At 35.4% G+C, this 24,749-nt stretch overlaps 2 protein-coding genes across 7 annotated transcripts; one reads left to right on the top strand and one right to left on the bottom strand.

Annotated features, from left to right (window-relative positions):
• The first annotated feature begins 815 nt into the window (after positions 1–815).
• On the top strand, positions 816–13,215 carry LOC141660671 (alpha-glucan water dikinase 2-like). Of its 6 annotated transcripts, none has more exons than XM_074467663.1 (31): positions 816–1,302; positions 1,389–1,498; positions 1,584–1,662; positions 1,750–1,841; positions 1,927–2,080; positions 2,935–3,384; positions 4,199–4,309; positions 4,447–4,545; positions 4,645–4,776; positions 5,350–5,438; positions 5,958–6,092; positions 6,860–7,022; positions 7,107–7,196; positions 7,332–7,517; positions 7,631–7,690; positions 7,789–7,851; positions 8,006–8,065; positions 8,179–8,331; positions 8,411–8,494; positions 8,951–9,127; positions 9,237–9,343; positions 9,506–9,719; positions 9,849–9,952; positions 10,033–10,159; positions 10,583–10,708; positions 11,095–11,205; positions 11,469–11,567; positions 11,664–11,837; positions 11,907–11,999; positions 12,336–12,451; positions 12,829–13,215. In XM_074467663.1, exons 1-31 carry the CDS (start codon positions 1,225–1,227, stop codon positions 13,031–13,033), a joined length of 4,041 nt encoding a protein of 1,346 aa, XP_074323764.1. In that variant the 5' UTR covers positions 816–1,224; the 3' UTR covers positions 13,034–13,215. The 6 variants fall into 6 exon arrangements, with proteins under 6 accessions (XP_074323764.1, XP_074323760.1, XP_074323769.1 ...); XM_074467659.1 differs by having other exon boundaries at positions 2,932–3,384; XM_074467668.1 differs by lacking the exon at positions 2,935–3,384.
• Positions 13,216–21,958: 8,743 nt separating this feature from the next.
• On the bottom strand, positions 21,959–22,603 carry LOC141707450 (NDR1/HIN1-like protein 1). The gene has a single exon (XM_074510660.1). It carries the CDS (start codon positions 22,601–22,603, stop codon positions 21,959–21,961), a length of 645 nt encoding a protein of 214 aa, XP_074366761.1.
• Positions 22,604–24,749: the final 2,146 nt, after the last annotated feature.

Here is a 24,749-nt window from a genome sequence, read left to right as displayed (position 1 = left end):
ATTTGATATTAAAGTAATCCTTTGTAAATTTAAATTCTAATTCATATTTATGTCTATAATATCTTAATTAATACTAAAGTCAACTTATTCTATTAATTTAATTTTTATTTAATTAATTTTTACAAAAATCTTTACTATAACAAACAATTTAATTATTATATAGATATTATAAATATCTATATTTATACTATCAAAATTTAATTTATCAAAATAATTTAAAAAATTTAAATGAGCAAATAGAAGAATTTAATTCAAATTAATTTTTTTTAAAAAGTTACATAATATTAAAAAAAAAGATCTGTACATTACACGGGTTTTAACGTAGTACTACATTGTAATAGACGAAATATTAAAAATTTGGTCATTTTACCTCTATTTTGATACACGTTAAATTTACCTAACTAACTTTACTTACATACCTCTCGGAAAAAATAGGTTTATATTAATTTGTAAAATTCATTTATTATTAATTATTAATAACCAACAAATTACCTTTTTAATCTAAAACACACTATAAATTGAATTTAAATTAATAATTATCATTAAAAAAAATAAACTAAAATTTAATTAAAATTCATAGAATATTAAAGTAAGTATGTGTGTTGCGCAGATTTTAAACTAGTAAATTTAATATATGAGGTTTAATTTTATTTTCAATTTGATTTTGCCTTTCATCCGCTTTCGGATAATAAGATCAAATTTTGGTTCAATTCTCGTAAAAATTGTGGGAATATGTACACCAGCCTCTCTCGTGCATCCAACTTTGAATCTGCTTCCCAATGAAAAGGAAAACTCATCTGCTTATATACAATTTGCTTTACAGAATTATTTATTTTGTTTTACATATATTAAATGCAAACATCATCGGAACTTAACAATGTGTTAATTGTGTCATAGAAACGAAGTTTAACTGAAATGTGTGATCTGATGTAGTTTAAGATTTGTTGGTTCTTTGTTAAGAAGCAATTAAAATGTCAAGAAGTGACATTTTAGTTTTTGGGAATTTAGAACAAGGTCCAGTGATTGATTAAAGGGAATAAAGTGAACTAGGACAATATGAATGTCAAGAAACGAATAGAATCCACTTCGCTGCCCCACGTCCTACTTTTCACTGGAATTAGAATAACTTGATTTTAGCTCGTATGGTATATTTTGTCGTAGAGTATTTTTCGTTTCATATGCAGATTTCCGTGTTCAATGCCACCGTTGTGTTACTAAGGTACAATGGCGTCAACAACATCAGCTGTCTGTCAGCTTCCTAAAGTTCATTATTTTAAGCTTTCAGATGGATTGGAACTTCAGGTAGCAGTTTTCTTTGAGTATTAAGCTTGTAAGTGTTTTTGATTCAACTTCTGAAATTACTAGACTTTCGATAATTTGTGCGATAGGTTAATGTAACTGGATTCTCAAATGGACAAGATGCCAAAGTAGAAATTCAACTGAAAAACAGCTCAAGAGCATGGATTCTACACTGGGGTTGTACTTACCCCAAAAATACGTAAATTTTGGAACACTACTGTTGTTTTTAGCACTCCTGGTCTTGAAAATGTTGATTTAGTTCCTCTTTATTTTTTTCTTTATAGGAAGTGGTTTTTTCCTGTTGATCGTCCTCCAGGAACAGCAGTTTATAAACAAATGGCGCTACAAACACCATTTATGAAGGTCAGTATCATTTCTTTAGTCATGTTTCATTTGATCAAACACGGAAAATTGCTTATTATGTGAAATGCTTCCTAAATTGAGCTGCAGAGAGAAGATATAGATGTTATTCTCATTCAGCTACGAGACCCTAAGATACATTCTATAGAGTTTGTCATAAAAGATGGCAGATACGATAAATGGTATAAAAATCTCTCCATCCACTCCTTTACTCTATGATTAAGTAGGATATTATTTAGGTTCAAACTTTTTTTACTTGAATTTCAGGATAAAGCTAGGCCACGGAAATTTCCAAATTCAAATTCCAAAATATGCAACAGATAATCCTCCTCTGCTAATACCAAAGGATTTGATCGAACGCAAAGCTTACACTATCTGGGAGAGTAAGGGTAGGCCTCATAGCTCTCCGATACAACAAAAGGTAAATATAGAGGGACAGGGAGCTGAATAACTCCTATAATTACAGTATCACCATTTCTTCCCAGTGGTTTGAAATAAACCTTTTCGGTGTCAAAATTTTGCAGGACTTGTAATAGTTGAACCGATGTTCTTTCCAAGAGCTAAAAACACCCAAATGTATTAATTCATACAAAACCTCAAGTGATGCCTCGTACATGAGAAGTTTACACCTAGGATTCATGTTATTGATTTATATACTTGAAAGATTGGTTGAGTATGCTCCCATTCCGAGCACTTCAGGAAGACGCTACTATTTTCTATTCTTTCTCCTATTATAGTCTTGCTTGCTTCAGTTAAAGTCTTATTGAAGTTTCTTCCAGAATCTTTGTTCCTTCAGTAACAATTTTTCTTCCATTTTGAAAAGAAAAAACAACACCCACAAGACCTCCTCACCAGTACATTTGATGTGTTATCTTTAATTGAATGAATGTGAAGAATCCCGAACTTGTGTAAGTAGTTTATGCGATATTAGACCCAATAAATAATATGTGCAATATTTTTTAATAATTGCACTATAGTGTATATGATTGTAATTTTAAAAAATAGATTATCATTGGCGGCTTATATACTGTGATAAATGATAAGTGATTAATATCAAAATGGGTATCCTATCAATTTAGACAAGTCATGGGAGAAAAGCACACAACTATATCATGTTGCTTATGTTTTTATTTATGCATTCTAATTTTGATAGTACGATAAATTATCTCACTGGAGTAATATGCAAGGTACAATCTGTTTGAAGTAAAAGAAACATTTAGGGAAATCTGGGGGAAAAGTTGTTTTAGTGATATTATGCTTTTTTATCTGAAGCAGCAAAATTATGATGATGCTCTAAGAGAGATCCTGAGTATGCTATCAAAGGGGGTTTCGCTGAACGACTTACAAGCTAGCTCTCATGATGCAACTAACAATGTGGTTTCCATCAAGAAAGAAGAGCAATCAATTCAAAGATCTGGACAAGCTATCTCTCGTGCTGCAACTAAGAATGTAGTTTCTATTAAGAAAGAAGAGCAGTCAATTCAAAGATCTGGCCAATATGCTGCGAGTAATAATATTGTTGTAGTCAAAAAAGAAGAGCAGCCAACTCAGACATCTTACTCATTACGCAGGAGACATGATGTTCAAAAGTGGTTGAATAAGTACTCCCAAGACAAAGGGAAAAAGCCTACTCCTTTATCACTAACCGAGGTGGTTGAGAACTCAGTGGGGGGAGAGAATGTGATTTTGAGGCAACCTTATCATGTTTGCAACTATGAAATAGTGGTTAGTTACGCTTTCCTATTGTTTATTATTTCATGAGCTCTTTAATCTTGCTAGAAGCAGTAAATTAGATGAGATGTCAACAACTTGGAGAATGATGTTAAGCACAGTTGCATAGCTGGATTGTGTAAAGATATTGATGTTAATATGTAACAAACTGTACATGATAATTTCACTTGAACAGTTTAAGTATCAAGTCATTGTAATTCTGATTTCAGGTCCTAGTTTTTCAATCTATAATGTTAGTGATAAACTCTTTTATGCTTTTTAACGAATAGCTGGACAATAATGCTGGAAAAAAACACATGGAAATATTAAGAGCAATAGATATTTCCTGCTCCAATGTGTTTATTGTCTGCTTTCCATTTTCTGAAAAGGCTTTCTTTGTCTCAATGTCTCAACTCTTTAAAGTCGAAGTAAAGAATCAGCTACAATTCTGAGACGGTTTGAGTTTATTTCTCAACTTTTTCTATTTACTGCTATGATTGTATTAGTATAGAAAGACGAACTTCTACAATTTTATGGCCACACGTATAGTTTGTATTTTTTTTGGATCGGTATACATTTATGCCATGGGCATCAAGTATCATTAGCGTAGAGTTTACACCAGGTATTTCTAAAAGAATTGTTAACATTGTTATAAAAATCTAGTTTGGCCATAATTTTGCATATGTGCATTTGATTTTTTTCAGAGGATTGTTCCCAAATATAAAAAAACTTGAAATTGTTTTTATTATTATTTCATAGTCGCTATATTGTCCATTGAGATTGAGTGCAGATGTTATGGGGTACCTATTAACCTGCATTTGATTTCCAGGTCCTCGTGAAAGTTGTTGCTGGTGATTGTCATGTTCTGGTTGCTGGAAACACCAAAGGTGATACAGTTCTTCACTGGGGTGTATCCAGTTTAACCCCCAAGGAGTGGTTGGTGAGTCTGTAGTTCTATTATTCAAAGGCCTTTTCTTGGAAACTACACGGTGTAATTAATTCCATTAATATATTGTATTTCCGCATAGTGAACCACCACATCTTCTTTATGTGCTTGGAATCTTCTGGTAATTGCAGGCTCCCCCAAAGGATATGTTGCCTGCAAAGTCAAAGTTGCTGGATGCAGCATGTCAAACCTATTTCACGGACATTTCAACTGCCACAGGAGCTTTTCAGGTAGTATCAGAGATATCATATTGAAACTTAAATATATTTTTTCCTTTTTGACTCATTCTTGTAAGTTTCAAAATGCATGTTTTTGTTTTCTGTCTGCAGTTAGTAGATATAAATCTGCAGAAACGAAAGTTTGCAGGGATCCAGTTTGTCATCTGTTCAGGAGGTTCATGGATTAACAATAATGGGGCAAATTTCTTTGTAGGCCTAAATTCCTACAGTTCAAACAGAAAGGTTTTTCCAATACATTTTAGTCGATTTTCATAGTACTGCCTGTAATTACTATTGTACCTAAACGGCTGTAGTTGAACTTAGTATTTTTGCAATGAAAAACAAGAATTTACAATAAAGGGGCAAATTTGTTTGTAGGCTTAAATTACTATCGTAGGTCAGGAGGTTCATGGATTAACAATAATGGGGAAAATTTCTTTGTAGGCCTAAATTCCTACAGTCCAAACGGAAAGGTTTTCCAATACTTTTTAATCATTTTTCATAGTACTTCCTGTACTTATTACTGTTGTACCTAAACGGAAGTAGTCGAACTTAGCATTTTTGCAATGAAAAAACAAAAGTTTACAACAGAGACCTTTGAAAAAATATTCTGTAGTTTGAGTCCCCTTAAGCTGAAGTATCTAAACAGAAGTCATACTGGCTTAAAAATTAGAATTAGAATTTAAGGAAGAGATGATCATATAATAAAAATCATGTTTAATAACTACATTTTTTAATATATTTTTGAACATTTAGTTTGTTTACCATTTCTTTGGAATAGAAAGCACGAAATTGATTAATATATCATGTCTGCAGATTGAACATGATGGAAGAGATATTCTCAAATGGCTACTTGATGAAATTTCACAGCGAGAGAAAGAAGCTGAGAGGTCACTGATGCACAGGTGAGTATGAAATTAAAAAAAAAATGTGTGACTTGATTAAATTTGTAACTTCTTGACTCGAAACATAGCCTTATCTACTTAAATCAAGGATGGAGCTAGATATAGGATATTAAGATTAAATTTCTAACTTTTTGACTCAAAAAATAGCCTTATATACTAAATCAAGGATGGCGCTAGATATAAGATATTAAGATGGTAGGGACAAGTAGAATTTCTTTTAGGACTTAAAAATTCAATCTCGCTTTTCATCAACTATTAGATTATCACATACATTGATCTTCGATTTGAATTTTGAGTAATCAGTCTCAAGACAAGGATTTTGTTATATTTATGCTTATTTGAGATTTACTTGTGCGACTCATATTTCAGTTTTGTTTTTTCAATAATAATTATCCAGTCACGGACATTGCTCCTTGAATGGACCTTTGAGTCATGTGACAAAAACTGTTGCATGCCAAATCAAAATACAAAAATGGTTAACACCTGTTTATCTTGATTTTTTTCGTCCATTTTGCACAGGTTCTGTATTGCAACAGAGTTGACTGATCTCTGTAAATCTGAAGGTGGCATGGGGCTTATTGGTATATTGGTGTGGCTGAGGTTTATGGCTTGCAGGAAACTTAATTGGAATAGGAATTACAACGTCAAACCTCGGTAGAGATTACTTCTTATCTTTTTCTTATTAAGAAAATTTAGAGAATATTTCTTATCTTTCTGATTAGTGATTACAATTTCATAAGTATAGCCTGAAGTCAGTGTTACCTTTCAGTTGTCCTAACATTTCTTATATCTTAAAAACACATGATATTCCAAAAAAAGGTGCATAATATGTTAACGATATCTTCCTGGAAAAAAATGTTAACGATATCTGAATTTGGTCACTTCCATGGCTTTTATGGGCAACTGGTCAGCAAATCAGATTTAAAACTGTTTTGGCAGATCAAGAAGTCATCTTATATATTTGTCATTGTAGCCTGAAGCAAGACCAAGTAGCTAGTTTAAATATTAATTAGAAGATAATTTGCTTTGCTCTGCTGGTTCTGTATACTATTAAGAATGTGAATTATTGAACTGTTGAGTCGATAGTCATTTTATATTAGGTTTGAGAATTAGCCAATCTGGAAATCCAGTTTTAATTGTATTGAGGTCAAAACTGCAGTTAATGAGTGGTTCTGTGATCTCTGTTTGAATGCATCTTCTCTCAGAAATTCAAATAACACCAGATTGAGTTTTGTCGAAATTGGAAATTTTATGTAGCAAAAGTTATAGAAGATTATTTTCAAGATTTTAGTTATTTAATTTTATAGAAGATTATAATATACATTAACGTTATATCACAAGTTTTTTTCTTATTTTCCTCCTTGGTATATGCCTATATGAAGTAACAATGTTACAAGACAGAATTAATATCTCTCTTGCAGAGAAATTAGTGAAGCTCAAGATAAGTTCACAAATTTACTTCAAAAGATATATTTGGAGCAGCCAAGCAATCGCGAGATTGTGAGACTAGTCATGGGTTGTGTTGGCCGGGGTGGCGAAGGTCAATCTGGACAGAGGATTCGTGATGAAATACTGGTGCTTCAGGTGCATCTTCTCGATCTTGATTACTTACTTATGAACATACTGTAATTTAAATCTAAGCTTCTTTCCTGTCATTATAACTTTCAGAGAAACAATAACTGTAAGGGTGGCATGATGGAGGAGTGGCATCAGAAGTTGCACAACAATAGTAGCCCAGATGATGTGGTTATATGTGAGGTATATGTTAATAAGTGTAAAGAGAGATCAGTAATTATAATTTGAAGCTATTTGCAAATATTTAAGACAATGAAGTTAAGAAAATAATTATTTGTGTTACTTATTTCTTTGTATGCTATAAATCATTTTTCACAGGCACTTCTAAACTATGTAAGATGTGGTTTCAGAATAGATGTTTATTGGAAAACTTTGACAGAAAGAGGGCTAACAAAAAGCGTGCTTGCCAGTTATGACCGACCCATTCTGTCAGAACCTAAGTTTAGTCCTGATACCAGGGAGGGACTTATTCGTGATCTTACGTCATACCTGAAAACCCTTAAGGTGTGTGCATTCTTCTATCACAATTTTCTGTCAACTACTGAATGCAATCTCAGTAAAGGCTTCTCTTTCAATTCTTATTGGAACTTCTAATTAATTTGGTTAGGTTCATGCAGGCTGTTCACTCAGGTAGCGACTTGGAATCCGCTATTGACATATGTTTAAGTATTCCTGAGGTAAATGCAGATATTGTTCAAGCGTTCTGAAAATAATCCTCCTTTGCAGCAACCTTTTGGGTGATTCTGTTTTTTTAATTTAATTTACTGCATCACAGGGACACGGATTAATGGGCGCTTACATAAATCCTTCATCCGTTGGATTAACGCCTAAGCTGCAAGTACTTTCCCTCTCTGTGTATAAACATATGAGCAAAAGATTATCACATCCATTAATTGATACTTGTTTCTGCTTTTGCTCTTTAAAGTAGCAAACTTTATTTTTCAGATCTATGAATAATATTTCCAAGTCTAAAATTTTCCAATGAACTGCAGGATTATCTTCAATTTATTAAAGCACATACTGGTGATACGAGTATCGGTCCCCTGATGGAGGTTTACTTCTTCAACTTGATCATAGTATATATTATCAAATACTTTATCATTCAATCATCATAAACGCATATAGCAATTTATTTCCGATTTATTTTTTGTTCTCTCGTTATCAGAAATTACTGGAATCTCGAATTGAGCTCCGTCCCAGCATTGTTACATCTCATGGAAGATTAAAAGATTTGATCTTCCTAGATCTTGCTCTGGACTCAGCTATTAGAACATCAATGGAAAGGGGTTTTGCAAATCTCAATTCCTCGGACGTTCCAGTAATGATATATATATTTTTTAATTTTTAAAATATGCTCATAATTTTTCTAGCAAACAAATTATCTGTTATGTCAATAGGCAATCATGTTCTTCACCACTTTGGTTCTTGAAAACTTGTGCCTGTCAAGTGTTGACAACGAAGAACTTATATATTGTACAAAGGTAATATATCCTCCTTACTTTAAATGCCACATCTTTTTCGTAAATGAACAGCTGTGTTTAAGCAACTACTAATATCGATAAAAGGTAGCATTGTATCTTGTCCTTTGCATCTTATAATTCAGCTATCTGTACACTGAAGACTGGCAGTTGGTTACAAATTGTATATGTTCCCAGATAAATTGTGTATGTTGCATAAGTTCCAATGGTCAATATAAATTACATATTGATTTATGCAAATATTTCCCAATTTTTTGATACACAGAAAACCAGCATAGATATATCTACAAAATGCTTAGTATTTACTCTATCTACCCTCCGATCACCTATTTATGCGTCGTCACTACTTCCCCGATAATTCATTTAAACTTGCCTCATAATTTATCTTCGTTAAAAAGTTTAACCGATAATGTTAATTGGTGTTCCTTTTTTGACTTTTTGCTCTGAGCACAACCAAAGGACTTGTACCGCGTATGTGATTCATACAAACCAAGCGATGCCAACTGGGCACTGCAAACAAAGGCTGTTGTTGACAGAATCCGGTTAGCACTGGCTGATAAAGCTGAGTTTTACCAGAAAAAGATCCAGCCTAGTGTGCAATATCTTGGTCCTTTACTCTCTGTGGAAAAAGGGGCTGTATGTTGATGATTTCGAACCTCATTCCTAACATTAAGTTCATAGTCTATAAAATTTCATTCTTAGCTTGTTGTCATATTATATTAACTGATAACAAATTTGTGTGCAGATTGACACATTTACAGAGGAATTAATTAGAACCGGATCAGCTGGGAGTCTTTCCATGCTTATTAATCGTTTAGACCCGATACTGCGTAAATTTGCAAATTTAGGCTGGTAGGGTTAAAACTGTGAAGCAACTTCATAAACCATCAATAATTATTGCTTTCATACTTCCATTTTTCTGTCTCTTTTAGTCAGATCAGTTTCACTCTGCATAGAGTGACTTTCTTTGCATAATTTGATTTTACTGAATACTGAACAAAAAACTAATGGCAGTTGGCAAGTCATAAGCCCTGCTGAAGTGCGTGGTTTTGTAGTCAATGTAAATAAATTGATTAGTGTGCAACACAAAGTTTATAGAGAGCCAACAGTTATCGTTGCAAATAAGGTTAGTGGAGAGGAGGAGATCCCTGATGGTGCTGTTGCTGTATTGACATCTGATTTGCCAGATGTTCTGGCTCATGTATCTATAAGAGCAAGAAATAGCAAGGCATGATCTTTTTGTGTATTTTATTCTTTGTACTTGCAGAAATGAAACATTACACTTTTCGGATAGTCTCATGTTTCCTTTGTTGTGGGTATGTTCGTAATAAAAACTAACTTAACTAGCATCTTGCAGATTTTGTTTGCTTCATGTTTGGATCAGAATGTTTATAAGGACCTCAAACTGAAGCAAGGAAAAGTCGTGTCAATCCTATTGAAGCTAGGAAATCTTATAATCATGTATGTCGTTTTAAGTGGTGGTTGGAATTTAGGAGTGTCTCAAGATTTCACATACAAAACTCCTATTATATCTCCTGCAGGGACATTTCTAGTTCAACTTTATCTTCCAAATATGCACCCTCTTCCTCTAGCTCCCGAGGACTATTTAGCAAAAAAAGATTCAACGGAAAATTTGCTATATCACTCCAGGAGTTCAGCACTGAGATGGTAAGCTCTTCCGCAAGTTTGCATTGGATGTCAAAGAATAAATTATTTAGATATTAAATTTGAGTATTAAAATTGTGGATTGTAATATTACGTTCATTCGTTCTATCGATACCTTGTCTTTTTAATTATGTTCAACTTTCAAGAAATGCTTAGTTTGCATTTAAGGGAATCGGTCATATAGACCTTCCGCTGTTCATTTAAAGTGTGTTCAGTAGGGTGTCTCGTGTATGCCTCAGTAGTCAGTATATCTGTGCAACTTCTCATTGATGGAATTGGGTGATTTAATACTTAGGATAAGTTGTTCTCTTGTTTGTCTAATATGATACCACGGAATCACTATAAATCTATAATATACTAGATTCTTTATTTAAGATGTATGCCTTGGAGATGGACATTATGACCGACTGTTTTTGTCCAATATAGGTTGGTGCGAAATCTTACAACATCAGTCTTTTAAGTGAGAGGTTGCCTAGTTGGATTAAACTTCCGGTGTCCATTGCCATTCCTTTCGGAGTGTTTGAGACTATTCTATCGGATGACATAAATAAGGTACAAGTTCTTGCCTTTCGGGCATTTATTTGCTTTTTGGCACAGCTTGAGATTAGGTTGATTTGTTTAATATCAATGTGTACTAGGACAGGATTAAACCTAAAATATATACCTGTTTTTCATGGTTGCTCACCGCAAAAATTCATGCTTAAGTCAATTAATGCTCAAGAAATCATAATTCTTTTACAGAAGTGTTTATTTACCAATAAAGTGCTCACTGTTGTTGCTCTGGCTCCTTGTAGCTTTTAACTTTCACTTCTTAATACCAAATTCATAATTTTTCAAAGACAATGTTATGCAATTCTTCGCATTATAATATGTTTCAAATGCTTGTTTAAAAATTGCGTTTAATTTCATTTTCATTCTATAATGATCGTTTGTTACAGGAGCAAGCTAAGCAAATTTACAACCTCAGTAAGCTAGTAGATAATGGCGAGCTTTCAAAACTTCGGGCAATACAAGAAACTGTTCATCAAATCAAAGCACCCACGCGTCTGGTTATTTTTTACATTTTCAGCAACTAATAATAGGTTTTCGATATATATATTAATTCATAAACAAGTTGCATTTTAATGTTCTATGAATTTACTGACCCCACTTATGTTCATAGAAACATGGTACTATTCGAGTCCACTTGCATTTCACTGTTGTATACTGGGCCATATATATTTGCCAGGAGGTTCTTGTGATATTTAGTACTAACATACTGGCGTTGTTCCTACAAACTTGTGTGACATACTTCATTCTTAACTCTTGATAGATTCCGGAGCTTAAGAGCAAAATGAAAAGTTTGAGAATCCCATGGCTGGAAGAAGAGAGTGTGAACTTCTGGAACCGAGCTTGGGAAGCAATAATAAGAGTAATTTTCGAACCCTTCTACTCCTAATAAAATACTACATGATTGCTAAGAACGGATAAAATAATTTCCTAGTTGATTAATTAATTTTTTTGTTAGGTTTGGGCTTCCAAATGGAATGAAAGAGCATATATCAGCTGCAGGAAGGGTTCTTTGAACCATAACGACATTTGCATGGCCATCTTAGTTCAAGAAATCATCAGAGCTGATTATGCCTTTGTAATTCACACCAAGTATCCAATATCTGGTGATGCCTCGGAGATATATAGTGAGGTAAACAATAATTTTTTTCCGTTATTCGTAGAGAAAGCCGTCAAATTGTTAATTTTGGTGCAAAATCAGGTTGTCAGAGGCTTGGGGGAGACCTTGGTAGGCGCCTATCCTGGAAGAGCAATGAGCTTTACCACTAGAAAAACAAATCTTAAATCTCATAATGTAAGTGTACTTCAGATCATTCTTCTCATAATAATGGTACATAACAGGACGAGCTACAAATTACCTGGCGGTTTTTCTTACAATATTGAATATATTCATTTACATCATTTAATTCATATTATTTTACTGAAGCAGTTGAGTCATAAGGTCTTGAGTTCAACTTATGTGAATCAATTTCTTCATCTGAGTTATTTTGATAGTCCTTATTTATGCTCTCTTCTATAGTTTCCAATTGTTCTACTGCTTCTCAACCAATATATTGAAATTGTCTTCTCTGCCCTATGGATCTAATCTGAATTCCGAATGAACTCTTCTAATATATAATGAGAATGTCAGGTTATTGGCTATCCGAGCAAATCAATAGGACTATACGTTAAACAGTCTATTATATTTAGATCTGATTCCAATGGCGAGGACCTAAAGGGATATGCCGGTGCTGGTCTTTATGACAGGTATGTTCAGAATTACTCATTTTGTTAACAACGATTCAGTTCATTTTATTTATAATGATTACAGAAAAGTGAAATGAAAATAGCAACTTCATATATTGCTTCTTTTGATTTTCAAGTGTCTATAGGATCAGAACTTCTGATACTAAGCACCGTAATAGTTAAATTAAACGCCACCAATCAAATGTTTGTATGAAACATACATATCTCGGTCCCAGTCATATCTGATAGAACTTAACAACCTTACTGATTGAATGTGAGTGACCAGTAGATTAATAATGCTTAGCACATAGCACCCAACAGTTTAATATGACATGTAAATTACCATCTTCCAATTACCCGTTCTTTCCACAATTTTGTTTAAAATGATAAATGTACAGCTTACCTATGGACAAAGCACAAGAAGTTGTACTGGACTATTCAAACGATCCGTTGGTGATTGACAAAGCTTTTCAAGCCTCTCTGTTCACAAGAATTGCGGAGGCAGGCAAACTCATTGAAGGCCTCTTCGGCTGTGCCCAGGACATTGAAGGAGTTGTCAGAAGTGGAGAAATTTATGTTGTCCAAAGTAGGCCGCAGATCTAGAATTAACATTATGCTGCTGGTCAAGCGTTACAGCAAACTGATATTTTTCATATTTTACGTATGTTACAATAAATTGGATAAATAAAGAAATAACATATTGATGAACTTTCTACATCAAGGTTGATATTTGAAACAATATATTCAGAATATTTTGATTTTTGAGAAAAGCTAGGTTATCTACATATCAACTAATCCCGTTATATGTTCACAGTTCCTTTCAAGTTAGTGCATAAGTGTAAATTGCACAAATGAAGAACTTAAGAATCCCCTAAACTGTAGTTGAGATATCATTAACTTTCTGATTCGTAGGAAGAGATGTTCTCATGTTCTGCAACAGGCATAAAATTTTCTTATTAAGTATCTCTCCTCTGGCCTGTCAATCTTCACGTGATTCAGAAATATTATATGTAAAGTGAATAAATAACAGATGATATGAAGGCAATCAAAAAGCAGGAGAAGAAAGCTATCTCAGTAGCTTAGATGCAAAAATATCAATAATAATGACTTAGCCCTGTCAGAGTACAATGGGAATAGATATATAACAACTACTAATATGGGACCTAGGCTACTGAACACTACTGGACAGAAATAAACTTCCAGGGATCCTTTTGTAAGTTTGTGTCCATCATTGTCTTATTATTGCAGAAGAGAAAAGGTTGTTGGTGTGGTCCTCTTAATACTCCCCCTCAAGGTGGGAGCGACCGGAAGGAGCAGCCAGCTTGCGAATGTGTGCTTGATGGAGGTGGACAGGTAGGATTTTGGTGAAGATATCTGCCACCTGTTCTGCAGAAGATACTTTTTTGATGATGATGTGCCCAGCTTTGACTTCATCTCGGACATAGTGGCAATCGATGCCAACATGTTTGGTCTTTTCGTGCTGAACTGGGTTGGCTGCGATAGCTAACGCAGCTTGATTATCACAGTACATAATCGTTGGTGGCAGTTCATTGAGTCCAAGATCTTTGAGGAGATGCTTCAACCAAGTGATTTCACAAGTAGTAACTGCCATTGCCCGATACTCGGCTTCTGCAGAGCTTCTTGCCACAACTGTCTGTTTCTTGGCCTTCCATGAGACTGGTGAATCTCCGAGAAAGATGCAATAACCAGTCGTGGACCTTCGTGTGATTGGGCAACTGGCCCAATCACTATCACAGAATGCTTGTAGTTGAGCAGCACTTTTTGAAGCCAAGAGAATGCCCTGAGATGTTGTACCAACCAAATAGCGTAAAAGTTTCTTTGTAGTTTGAAAGTGAGCAGTGGTTAGAGCTTGCATAAATTGACTTAAGAGCTGCACCGAATATGCAATATCTGGGCGAGTTATAGTTAGATAAATCAACTTACCGACTAGTTTCTGATAAATGGTTGGATTGGGCAAAAACACTCCTTGATCATGAGTTAATTTCAGATGAGAGTCCAAGGGAAGTTTCAGAGGTTTTGCAGTAGAGAGTCCATATTCAGCTAGGAGATCCTTTGTGTACTTTTGTTGCGATATGAAGAAGCCTGCTTGTGTTCGATCTATTTCCAGCCCGAGAAAATACCGAATTGGCCCCAAATCTTTCATGTAAAAAGACTTAGTGAGCATTTCTTTTAGATGGTTAATTGATGCCTCATCATTCCCACATATTAGCAAGTCATCCACATAAATAAGAACGACTGTAACAGAGGTCTTCAACTTTTGTATAAACAGACAGTAATCTGACCGGGACTGTGCAAATCCAAGTTCAAAAAGAATCGAGGACAATTTAGAGAACCATTCACGGGGAGCCTGCTTTAACCCGTACAATGATTTAAGGAGAAGACATACCCACTCACATGTAGACTTTGCTGAAATGTCATTAAGTTTGATTCTGCAACCAGGATGAGAATACCCTTGTGGTAACTTCATATACACGGTTTCATGAAGGTCACCATGCAAAAACGCATTGGTGACGTCCATTTGGATTGTGTGCCAATCGAGAATAACTGCTACAGCAAGTAAGGTTCTGATAGTTGTCATCTTTGCCACAGGGGCGAAAGTTTCAGCATAGTCTTCTCCGTATGTCTGATTGCATCCAAGTATTACCAACCGAGCTTTCTTTCTATCAATTGACCCATCAGAGTTGTATTTGGTCTTGAAAAGCCACTTGCAACCAAGGGCCTTTTTGTGAGAAGGCAATGATGTAATTTTCCAAGTGTGGTTGTTTTCAAGGGCCTCCAGTTCCACATTCATAGCTTGTACCCATCCAGGATCTGTAACAGCATCTTTAAAATAGAGCGGATCGTTGTGAATACTCATATTTGCCGTAAGGCATGTGAATTCAGGAAATACGGCAGTAGTAGTAAGATTTGAGATATTTTTCACAGGTGTGGCAGATGCTTGGAAGGTGTGATATTGTTGCAGATATGCTGGTGGTTTGTGGGTTCGAGTCGATTGCCTGAGAGGAGGTTGTGGTGGCGTGTCTTCACTTGACTCAGATATGTGAGTTTCAGAGGTGTGTATAGGTGATGTAGGTTCAGTATTGAGAGAAAGAGAATCTGATGGAGGCATACATATGTCATCAAACAGTGAGCTAGGTTGTAGCACATTTTCTTTCACTGGTAGTGGGTTCATGTAGTTGTTTACAGAATCTGGGTGGAAAGGGAAAATAGTTTCCTGGAATTTGACATCACGTGAGGTGAAAGTTTTGTTGGTGGTTAGGTCTAGTAACACGTAGCCTTTCTTTGTGGCAGAGTAGCTGACAAACACACAGGGAACTGCCTTAGCATGAAACTTGTCAGTAGTAAAGGATGGGTTTGTGGCAAAAGCAAGACAACCCACCACTTTGAGATGGGAGTAAGTTGGACTTTCTTTGAACAGAGCCTCATAGGGAGTGACATTCTTCAATACTGTACTTGGTAATCTATTCATTATGTAGACTGCAGTTTCAACACAATATCCCCAGAAAGACAACGGGAAATGAGCTTGAAATCGAATGGATCTTGCAATTTCCAAGATGTATCTGTGTTTTCTCTCGACCCTAGCATTTTGCTGGGGTCTATGAGAGCAAGATTGTTGGTGTTGTATGCCTTGTTGAGCAAAGTAGGTTAGACACTTGTGATCAAGGAATTCGAGGGCGTTATCTGAGCGAATGACCTTAATAGAGGTGGAAAAATGGTTTTTTACATAGTTGCAAAAGGTCTGGAACACAGCTAGGAAATCAGATTTATAGGCCAGAAGAGTCACCCAAGTATATCTGCTGTGGTCATCGACCAAAGTAAGAAAATATCAAAAATTTCCTTTGGTCGGAACCTTATATGGCCCCCATATATCTAAGTGAATTAGATCAAATTTGTGTGATGAATGGGCGTCGCTAAGATCAAATGGTAATTTGCAGAATTTGGCCATAGGACATGTCAAACAGATTTGATCATTGTGTGGATGTTTTGGAATGTCAGGAATAAAGTGAAGCTTGGATAGAGGTAAGTGTCCAAGCCGATGGTGCCAAGTGCTAAGAGAAGTGGAATCATTGGTAGCAAGACACGTGATTGATGATTTTTTCAAGAATGTTAACCATTTGACTGGGTTTAGAGTATGAACAAGATAGTACAACCCATGTTTAACTTCTCCAACTGCTATCACAGACTGAGAAATACGATCAAGTATAATACAATGTGTAGGCAAGAATTTAACCTCATAATCATTTGACTTGATGAGTTTTTGAACAGATAATAGATTGTGTTTAAACTTAGGGACACATAGTACATCAGTCAAAATTAAATTGCTAGATAAACAAACAGTACCAGTGTGGGAGATACTCACAGTTGCACCGGTAGGAAGATTGATTTGATTAGCAACAGTGACAGGAATAGGTGACTGAAGGTTGGAGAGATGTGGAGTCATGTGGTCAGATGCTCCAGAGTCGAGTATCCAGTCATGAGATGATCCAGTGTAAGCAGCAAAACAATTTATCATGCCAGAGAATGGAGTTTCTTGTATATCTCCCCCTGAGGTTGAATTCTGCATGTTGGTGTATTGTATTAGCTGGGCCAATTGATCTAGTTGCTGCTGGGAGAAGAGTGAAGGTTCAGAACCACTGTCTGATACTTGAGCAGCATGAGCAAATTTGTTGCCTTGAGGTCTGGGATTGGGCTTCCAATGAGGTCTGTTTGTGACATTGGTAGATGTTGATGAATGAGTGGGATTTGGGCCTTTATAATTCGAGTGCCATCGTGGATACCCAACCACGGACCAACATCGATCATTGGTGTGGCCTTTTCCTCCACAAAGAGTACATTGAAAGGTTTTCACTAATGGAGCTTTGCTATACATTGCTGTGATATCAGGTTCTGCAGATTTGTGCCCATAAATCATATCCCTTTGCGCCTCTTCCTGTTGTAAAATGGCAGATGCACTTTCTACGCTAGGCAAAGGAGTTAGAAGTAACAACTGACTCCGCTGTGGTGAGTATACATCATTTAATCCATTTAAAAACTGAAATAATTTAGACTCTTCACGCTGAGTATTAATATCATTCAACAGTTTGAGAATTTCAGGTGTTTGGTTGGCTATAGCAGGCAAAGTATTCAATGAGTCAAGTTCTTCCCATATTGTTTTCATTGCTGTATAGTAATCGTTAACAGTCATAGAGTGTTGTTTCAGCTCATAAACATCTCTATTTAACATGTACTTACGAGAACCATTAGTTAATGAAAAACGTTGTTCTAGATTATGCCAGATCTCTTTTGAGGTGGTCATGTAAATAACCGATTTACAAATAACAGGGGAGATGTTAGATGTAAGCCAGGAGATAACCATATTATCACATGTTTCCCACATTTCAGTTTTAACAGGGTCGTCAATAGGAGGCAAAACAGTACCTTTAACAAATCCCAGTTTGCGTTTGGAGGCAAGGCTGATTTCCATTGATCTCTTCCAGGAGCGATAGTCCGAGCTGCCTTGGAGTTTCTCCACTTGAATAGAGGTAGCACCATCAGAAGGGTGTAAAAACAACGGGTTAAGCATGGTTAGATAGGTTAAACGAGGGTTTTGATTTGCAGCAGTCATAGAGAAAGAACAGATCTATAGAAGAGTGAAACAGAAACTAGATCTGGAATAAAAAGGTGCAATAAAGTGTAGATATAACACTCTGCTTCACGAAACAAAATAATTAAACAAGAGCTCTTATCAGCTCTGATACCATGAAGAGAAGTTCAGAAATATTATATGTAAAGTGAATAAATAACAAATGATATGAAGACAATCAAAAAGCAGGAGAAGAAAGCTATCTCGGTAGCTTAGATGCAAAAATATCAATAATAATGCCTTAGCCCTGTCTGAGTACAATGGGAATAGATATATAACAACTACTAGTATGGGACCTAGGCTACTGAACACTACTGGACAGAAATAACAACTTCCAGGGATCCTTTTGTAAGTTTGTGTCCATCATTGTCTTATTATTGCAGAAGAGAAAAGGTTGTTGGTGTGGTCCTCTGAATATGTTTCATTCGATCATGTTAAACCTCTCACGTGGTTAACTCGATCATGAATGAATTAACTTTCAATGAAGTTCCATCGGTTTCTAAGTTGCTTCTTTAACTCGTCTTCGACAATAGTGTTATACATGTTTTACCACATATTGATCCCTCTATCTTGCTGTTGCACTATATGTTGCTATATTGAAGTGAAGCTTTTTTGTCATACAATTACTTACCAAAATCTTTTGATTCTGCGAACACTACAGAGATTTTTCCTCTTTTAAAAGATCACCATTTTCCCATGCTTTTTACAATATATCTCAGGTCTTCTGTATTTATTTTTAGAACAGATACAAGTCTGTTCAATTTACAGAAATATTATAGTATGGTTTTAACCCTTTACAGATTCAAGTCTCACTGGATTACAAGCATTCATTTTGGTTCTTTAGACGCTTTTCATCAAAGTTTAAGGGATACAATTCAGAAAGTTTCAAAGTTTACTTGATAAATTTTATACAAGGCGATACCATATTTTTGCTGACATAATAGTAGCGCAAAAATTCTGATTTTTAAAAGTTCTCACAACATAATGAAGCAGTTGACAAAGATAACAATAACATATGAACGCAAGAAAATCATAATAGCAGGTTCTTGACAAAAAGACATGGTGAATATTCAGTAAAGCATGCTGATAACTCCTGGTGGCGGGGCTGCTCCTTCGACGGCATCCTGGATCCTTCTCCGCTGTAGAGATGTAGTTGTGGTTGGGTTCCTACAAAACAACACCGGAAGGGGGATTGGAGTCCCGCGGCGCCTCCGGCGTGAGACTAAGAACTAGCTTTTTGGGAAGATGAAGACGAATATGAATGTAAGGTTGCTGTGTGTGTGTAGGAGTGCGAAAGAATGATTAACCCCAAAACCTCACCTTTTTGGGCTATTTATAGGCTAAGGGTAGGGTTTTGGGGTTGGTACCTTTAGATCATAGCCATTGGTTCTGGGAGCGGAGGACACCTGGCTGGAGTGGATGTTTTACACGTGTCAGTGCGGGATTGGCCGAGAAATGTTCTGGGGATCCTCTGACACGTGCCCTGATTATTCCCATGATTGATGTGTGAGAGTTGTCTCTATCACGTGTCTTATGATTCTGACACTACAGAGATATCTCAGGTCTTCTGTATTTATTTTTAGAACAGATACAAGTCTGTTCAATTTACAGAAATATTATAGTATGGTTTTAACCCTTTACAGATTCAAGTCTCACTGGATTACAAGCATTCATTTTGGTTCTTTCAACGCTTCTCATCAAAGTTTAAGGAATACAATTCAGAAAGTTTCAAAGTTTACTTGATAAATTTTATTTGCTGACACAATAGTAGCCCAAAAAATCTCATTTTTAAAAATTCTCACAACATAATGAAGCAGCAAGAAAATCATAATAGCAGGTTCTTGACAAAAAGACATGGTGAATATTCAGCAGAGCATGCACATATGACATATCCGAAAAGATAAAAACTGACTGAACATGAGAATTATAAACATTAATTGATCCAAAATAAAATTTACTAATTCAAAGAGAAAACTACTAAGTTGATCCTTCTATAATAAAAAATGATGAAAGAGAAAATAAATTAAGTTTAAGCATCTATAACGCAATCTAGTGAATGTTGTTGCTTCTTGTTTTGGGAGGACTCTTTCTCATGATGACTACAATTCTGTTCCCCTTTCCAGTGAACTTTTGTGGCCTCCTTCAAGTTCTTGGTTCGGGTGGTCATAAGAATTATAAACAAAGTTCTCTTCTAGATGACTAACATATGCAATACTTTCTTCTTACAGCTGTAGAATAGCAAATCTTTTGTTTCTTCGTAATCTTGAGGAGGTTTAAACAAGATATTCTTTGATCATGTTATCTTCGCAAAGCTCTTGCATTGACATAGCACCAATTTCATTTTGGAACTTCGGCTCTTAAATGGTATGATCATAAAATTCCTGTTTATCTTGGAACATCTCAGTGATTGTAACTTACTTCCAGGACATGCATTCCCTTATTTCTCAAAAGACAAAGTTAAGGTTTTGTAACTAATACCTTTTAACCGTATGAGTAACTAAATCTATCAAGTCTATTAAGTGCTTGTGTGTTCGTGGTCGGTAGAGTCGGCCATTCGGGCGGTCTGTGCAGTTCGGGCCGGGTCGATCACGGGTCAGACACTCAAAACATGAACACTGAACCAGCACGGAGAAGTAACGAACCGGGCCGGGCCGAATTTGAACCGGGAAATAGTAACTCGTAACCGGCACTAAGACTCGCGAGCTCGCGAGTTCGTGCGAGCCGTGCGGGCTTAACTGAGCGGGCTTGCATTAACTTTTCAAATAAGAAAAGAATCGGCTTAAATGACACTTACGTGTCTTGTTTGTAGTCGAGGTTTAAAATAATTAATTTTTGATTTAGGTAGTATTAGCATATTTAATATTATATACATATTAAATAACAAAAAATAACAGAAGAATACATATTTAATATATGTAATAAAATAATATAGAATACTATTAATAATAATAATAGCGATAATAATAAAAATAACAATAATTACAAAATAATGTACATGTTATCGAAATATTATTAATATAATGATAAGAATAATAATGACAAAATAAAAGTAGAGTAATAACAATATTGTAAATATAAGAATTAAATTTTTTTAAAACATAAGTAGCTTAACTAATAAGCTAAAAATATACAATTAAATAATAGGGGAGGGGTTGGTAATGAAGACATACAGAGGTGATGGTTAGTGTGTGCGGGCCGTTCCGGGCTGTGCGGGCCGGGTTCGGTCCCGAGTTTTCAATTTCATATTCGTAATCGGCACTTCAGTTTAAACGAATTGTGCGGGTTTGAACCGACCCGATTCGGGCCGAATAAAATCAGGCTTTTATACGTGCCGGTTCCGAATGAGCAGTTCAAACCCGCCCGATTGGCCACCTCTAGTGGTCGGTGACTACAACAATTATCTTTATATGGATGCTCAATAGATACAATGTGGATTTCAGGGTCATGAAAATAATAGTACTCTATTCTTCTTTCATGGTAACAGACATGCAGTACTCAAGATATAATAGAGTATTCAGTATACATAAGAGAGTTTCTACTCATATTCTTATTTTTATAATCGAAACTTCTCCTATTGTAAAGTGTAAATTAAACCCAGTTAAAAGCTAATAAATAGGTATAACTAGAACGCTAATCGTAATAAGTAGTTATGTACTAGCATAACATGCCCACGGTTTGTCAATCAACAAAATTTGAATTTCTTTGACTACAAAAAAAGCAACTTAAGTTTACAAATACATTAGTAGAACATGAAAAACATAAAAAGACAACATATTTTATTAATTAATTTAACATAAAAAGCATAATGCATTATTATCAAACAGTTGTGACATAATACCGATAAAAAAACCTTTGCAGAAACTATTTTAGTTTCCTAACTTTAGCTAAACATCGACCCTGCAATTGACGGAGAGCGGGTACTTGATTGAAGTTCGTGTTCCAGCAGCCAAACTATCTCGGATTTCACTTCCATAAGGAATAAGAGCCCGACAAGTAACATGCAAACCTTTATTATTGAATTTTCTGGAGAGCGCTTTCCACATAAGGTCTCCGTTGATTTTGATCGTCATTGGAATGGCTCCAGTAGCCTGGTCCTGGTTCAGTGCATATACGTTATACGGAGATATTGGCGTGCTAATTCCTTCTATAAATGGTGACCATATGTTTGAATCGTGGTGGCCTTGATATGTAGGCGGTATGGAAGTAGCCAGTGATATTATTTGGTCACGGTAGTGAGCAGAAGCCTTTAGATTTTTGTAGTATATACCTAATCTGTCATTAGGATTATGGGAGATGATAGTGACTTGGAAAACACAAGTGAAGAGGTCCGGAGAGGAGGTGACACTGAAATTGTAGAAGGTAGCGTCTTGGATCATGAAACGGGGATTTTTCGGGTTTAGGACAAGCCATGTGATAAAAACTATGAGGCCGGCAGTGAAGAAGATGCCAATTATGAAGCAGTAAATAGTTTGATATCGTTTCTCCTTTTTTTCCTTTTGGTGGTGGACGGCGCACTCTTCAGCTGCCATTGAGGAGAAGAAGTCAGTGGTATTGTCTTGATCAGACAAGAGAACTTCTGGGGTTTGTCAAGAAGCCAAGGATGTACGAATGAAAAGGAGTGAATTGTATGAATGATGCGCCCTAGCCTTCTTATATAGTGTAAAAAGTGACAAGATTTGCTTTCTGTGACTGTCTCTTAAGTTTCGAGTAAAGGAAAGCAGGTGCAGGACTGGCGGGTATTTCCTTGTATTCTATTTAATTTTCCTTCATAATGTTCTCGTTTACTTAAAATATATTACATATTCATTGACCGCAATATCAATAGTAAATATATTAGGGATTAACAGCGGATCCTATGGACTTCAATTGGGCAGGTAATTATTTAGGAGCAGTACTAGTTGTACATAATTTTGTACAAAAAATTTATGCAAAATGACATGACAACTGATGTGGTGTGTTTTAATTGAGTTTGTTGATATGTATACAGAGGTCATTCCAATTAAAATCGTCCACATGTCATTATGTATAAAAATTTGTACACAATTTTGTATATCAAACATTTTCCATTATTTAGAACAAAAAAAAAGAAATAAAAAAGAGATCGATGTTTATTTGTTTAAAAAAAAAGATGCTGCATTGAAAAAGTTATTAAAGTAATGTTTTAAAAAGTATTAGTAACCGACTTTTTTCTTCTAGAAATCTTATCGGGACATTATAATTTGTCCTGAAATATTAATGTATTGTAATTTTTTGATCAAATAGATTTGATTATATACATTAAAGTTGTGACTCAGGAGGCATAGTAATAATTTCTACTCCCACAAGATTCGAACCTATGACTGAGAGAGGGATGATGAATCGTGATTCATTAGATAAGCATCCTATTCTAGTGCAAGCCCAGCAGAGAGTCTCTACTGGTAGTTTTGTTAACTCCACTGGTTACTATATTCTAGATGTTGTTACTATATTTTGTTAGTAGAGAGTCTCTACTGGTAGTTTTGTTAGCAGAGATTGGTTTTCATATTTTGATCCAGTAACACTTGTAGACGTGGTTATATATGTTCATGGTTGCGGACTTAAGGAATTTTTCTTGGCTTATGATATAGCCACCAAACAATGGTTGGATGTTCAAGTGTCCCCTGATGCAAGCGCGTACGAATCTTATCTAACTTTCTACGTACAGTTATGAATCTTTGGTACATTCAGGCAATAGCATACTCTGCTTGATTGCTTCCCGTTATAAGGACCGTCAAACCATTGTTCATGCTCGAACTGAACAAAACCAAACCACCCTTGTTCATGTTGTGCTATTCAAAGTGCAGCTCATCAACTATAAAGACACTAAGGAGGTGCTTGTCACTCCGCTTTCTTCCAAACTCTATAATCATGATTCTCCTTGTAGACTTGATAGCTGCCTTGCTCTCTAGGTAAGTTAAGTCATTCTTACAATTATATATACTTATACTATGTTATCCCGACTCTTCAATTTTCTCAGATACTCGACACTCGGACACATTGATTGTAATAACCGCTTGATCACTGCGCTTCTCTATCACACATTTCAATTATTTCTTCTTTGCACCCAAAAACATGATTATCTTTTATCAATGTTTCTCTGCTCTGATGATGCAATTGCATGAACCTACGCTTTGTGAAGCTATCATACACTACTTGTATATTGGACCTTTCTGCATTTTTTCTTTTTTGCTGTGTTGGGAAAAAAAAGCATATCTGTAATGTTAGTTTTCCTTTACTTTTGCAACCCATATGATGTATGTTCACATTAGTTACATGTAATCCCATAACTTTGCCTAACATTAGTATTCACATTACAATCTGAGGGTGATTTTTTTTACATTCTAGTATTTCAGGAAGCTAAGCTATGCTGGGATGCATTTCCTAGAAAAACAGGAAACTTTTCGGGTATACTATTAATAAGAATGGCTAGGAATTTAGTTTATTTTATACCCCTTCATGGGAATTTGAAGTTTTTTCTCTTGCACATCCGTCCATGTGTTATATGGAAAGTCTAAAAATGTCCTTTATGTGTTGGTATTGAAAATTAGACAAAAATTATTCATATCCTTGAATTTTCCCATTTGTTAAGATACCCTCAATCTAGGCATACCGTGCCTCACAGAATCTCCAATAGACTCTTAGTCCATCTCCACCAAT

Source organism: Apium graveolens, chromosome 1, assembly GCF_009905375.1.
Source record: "Apium graveolens cultivar Ventura chromosome 1, ASM990537v1, whole genome shotgun sequence".
Classification (NCBI taxonomy): domain Eukaryota; kingdom Viridiplantae; phylum Streptophyta; class Magnoliopsida; order Apiales; family Apiaceae; genus Apium; species Apium graveolens.
This window is presented reverse-complemented; position numbering and strand designations above follow the sequence as displayed.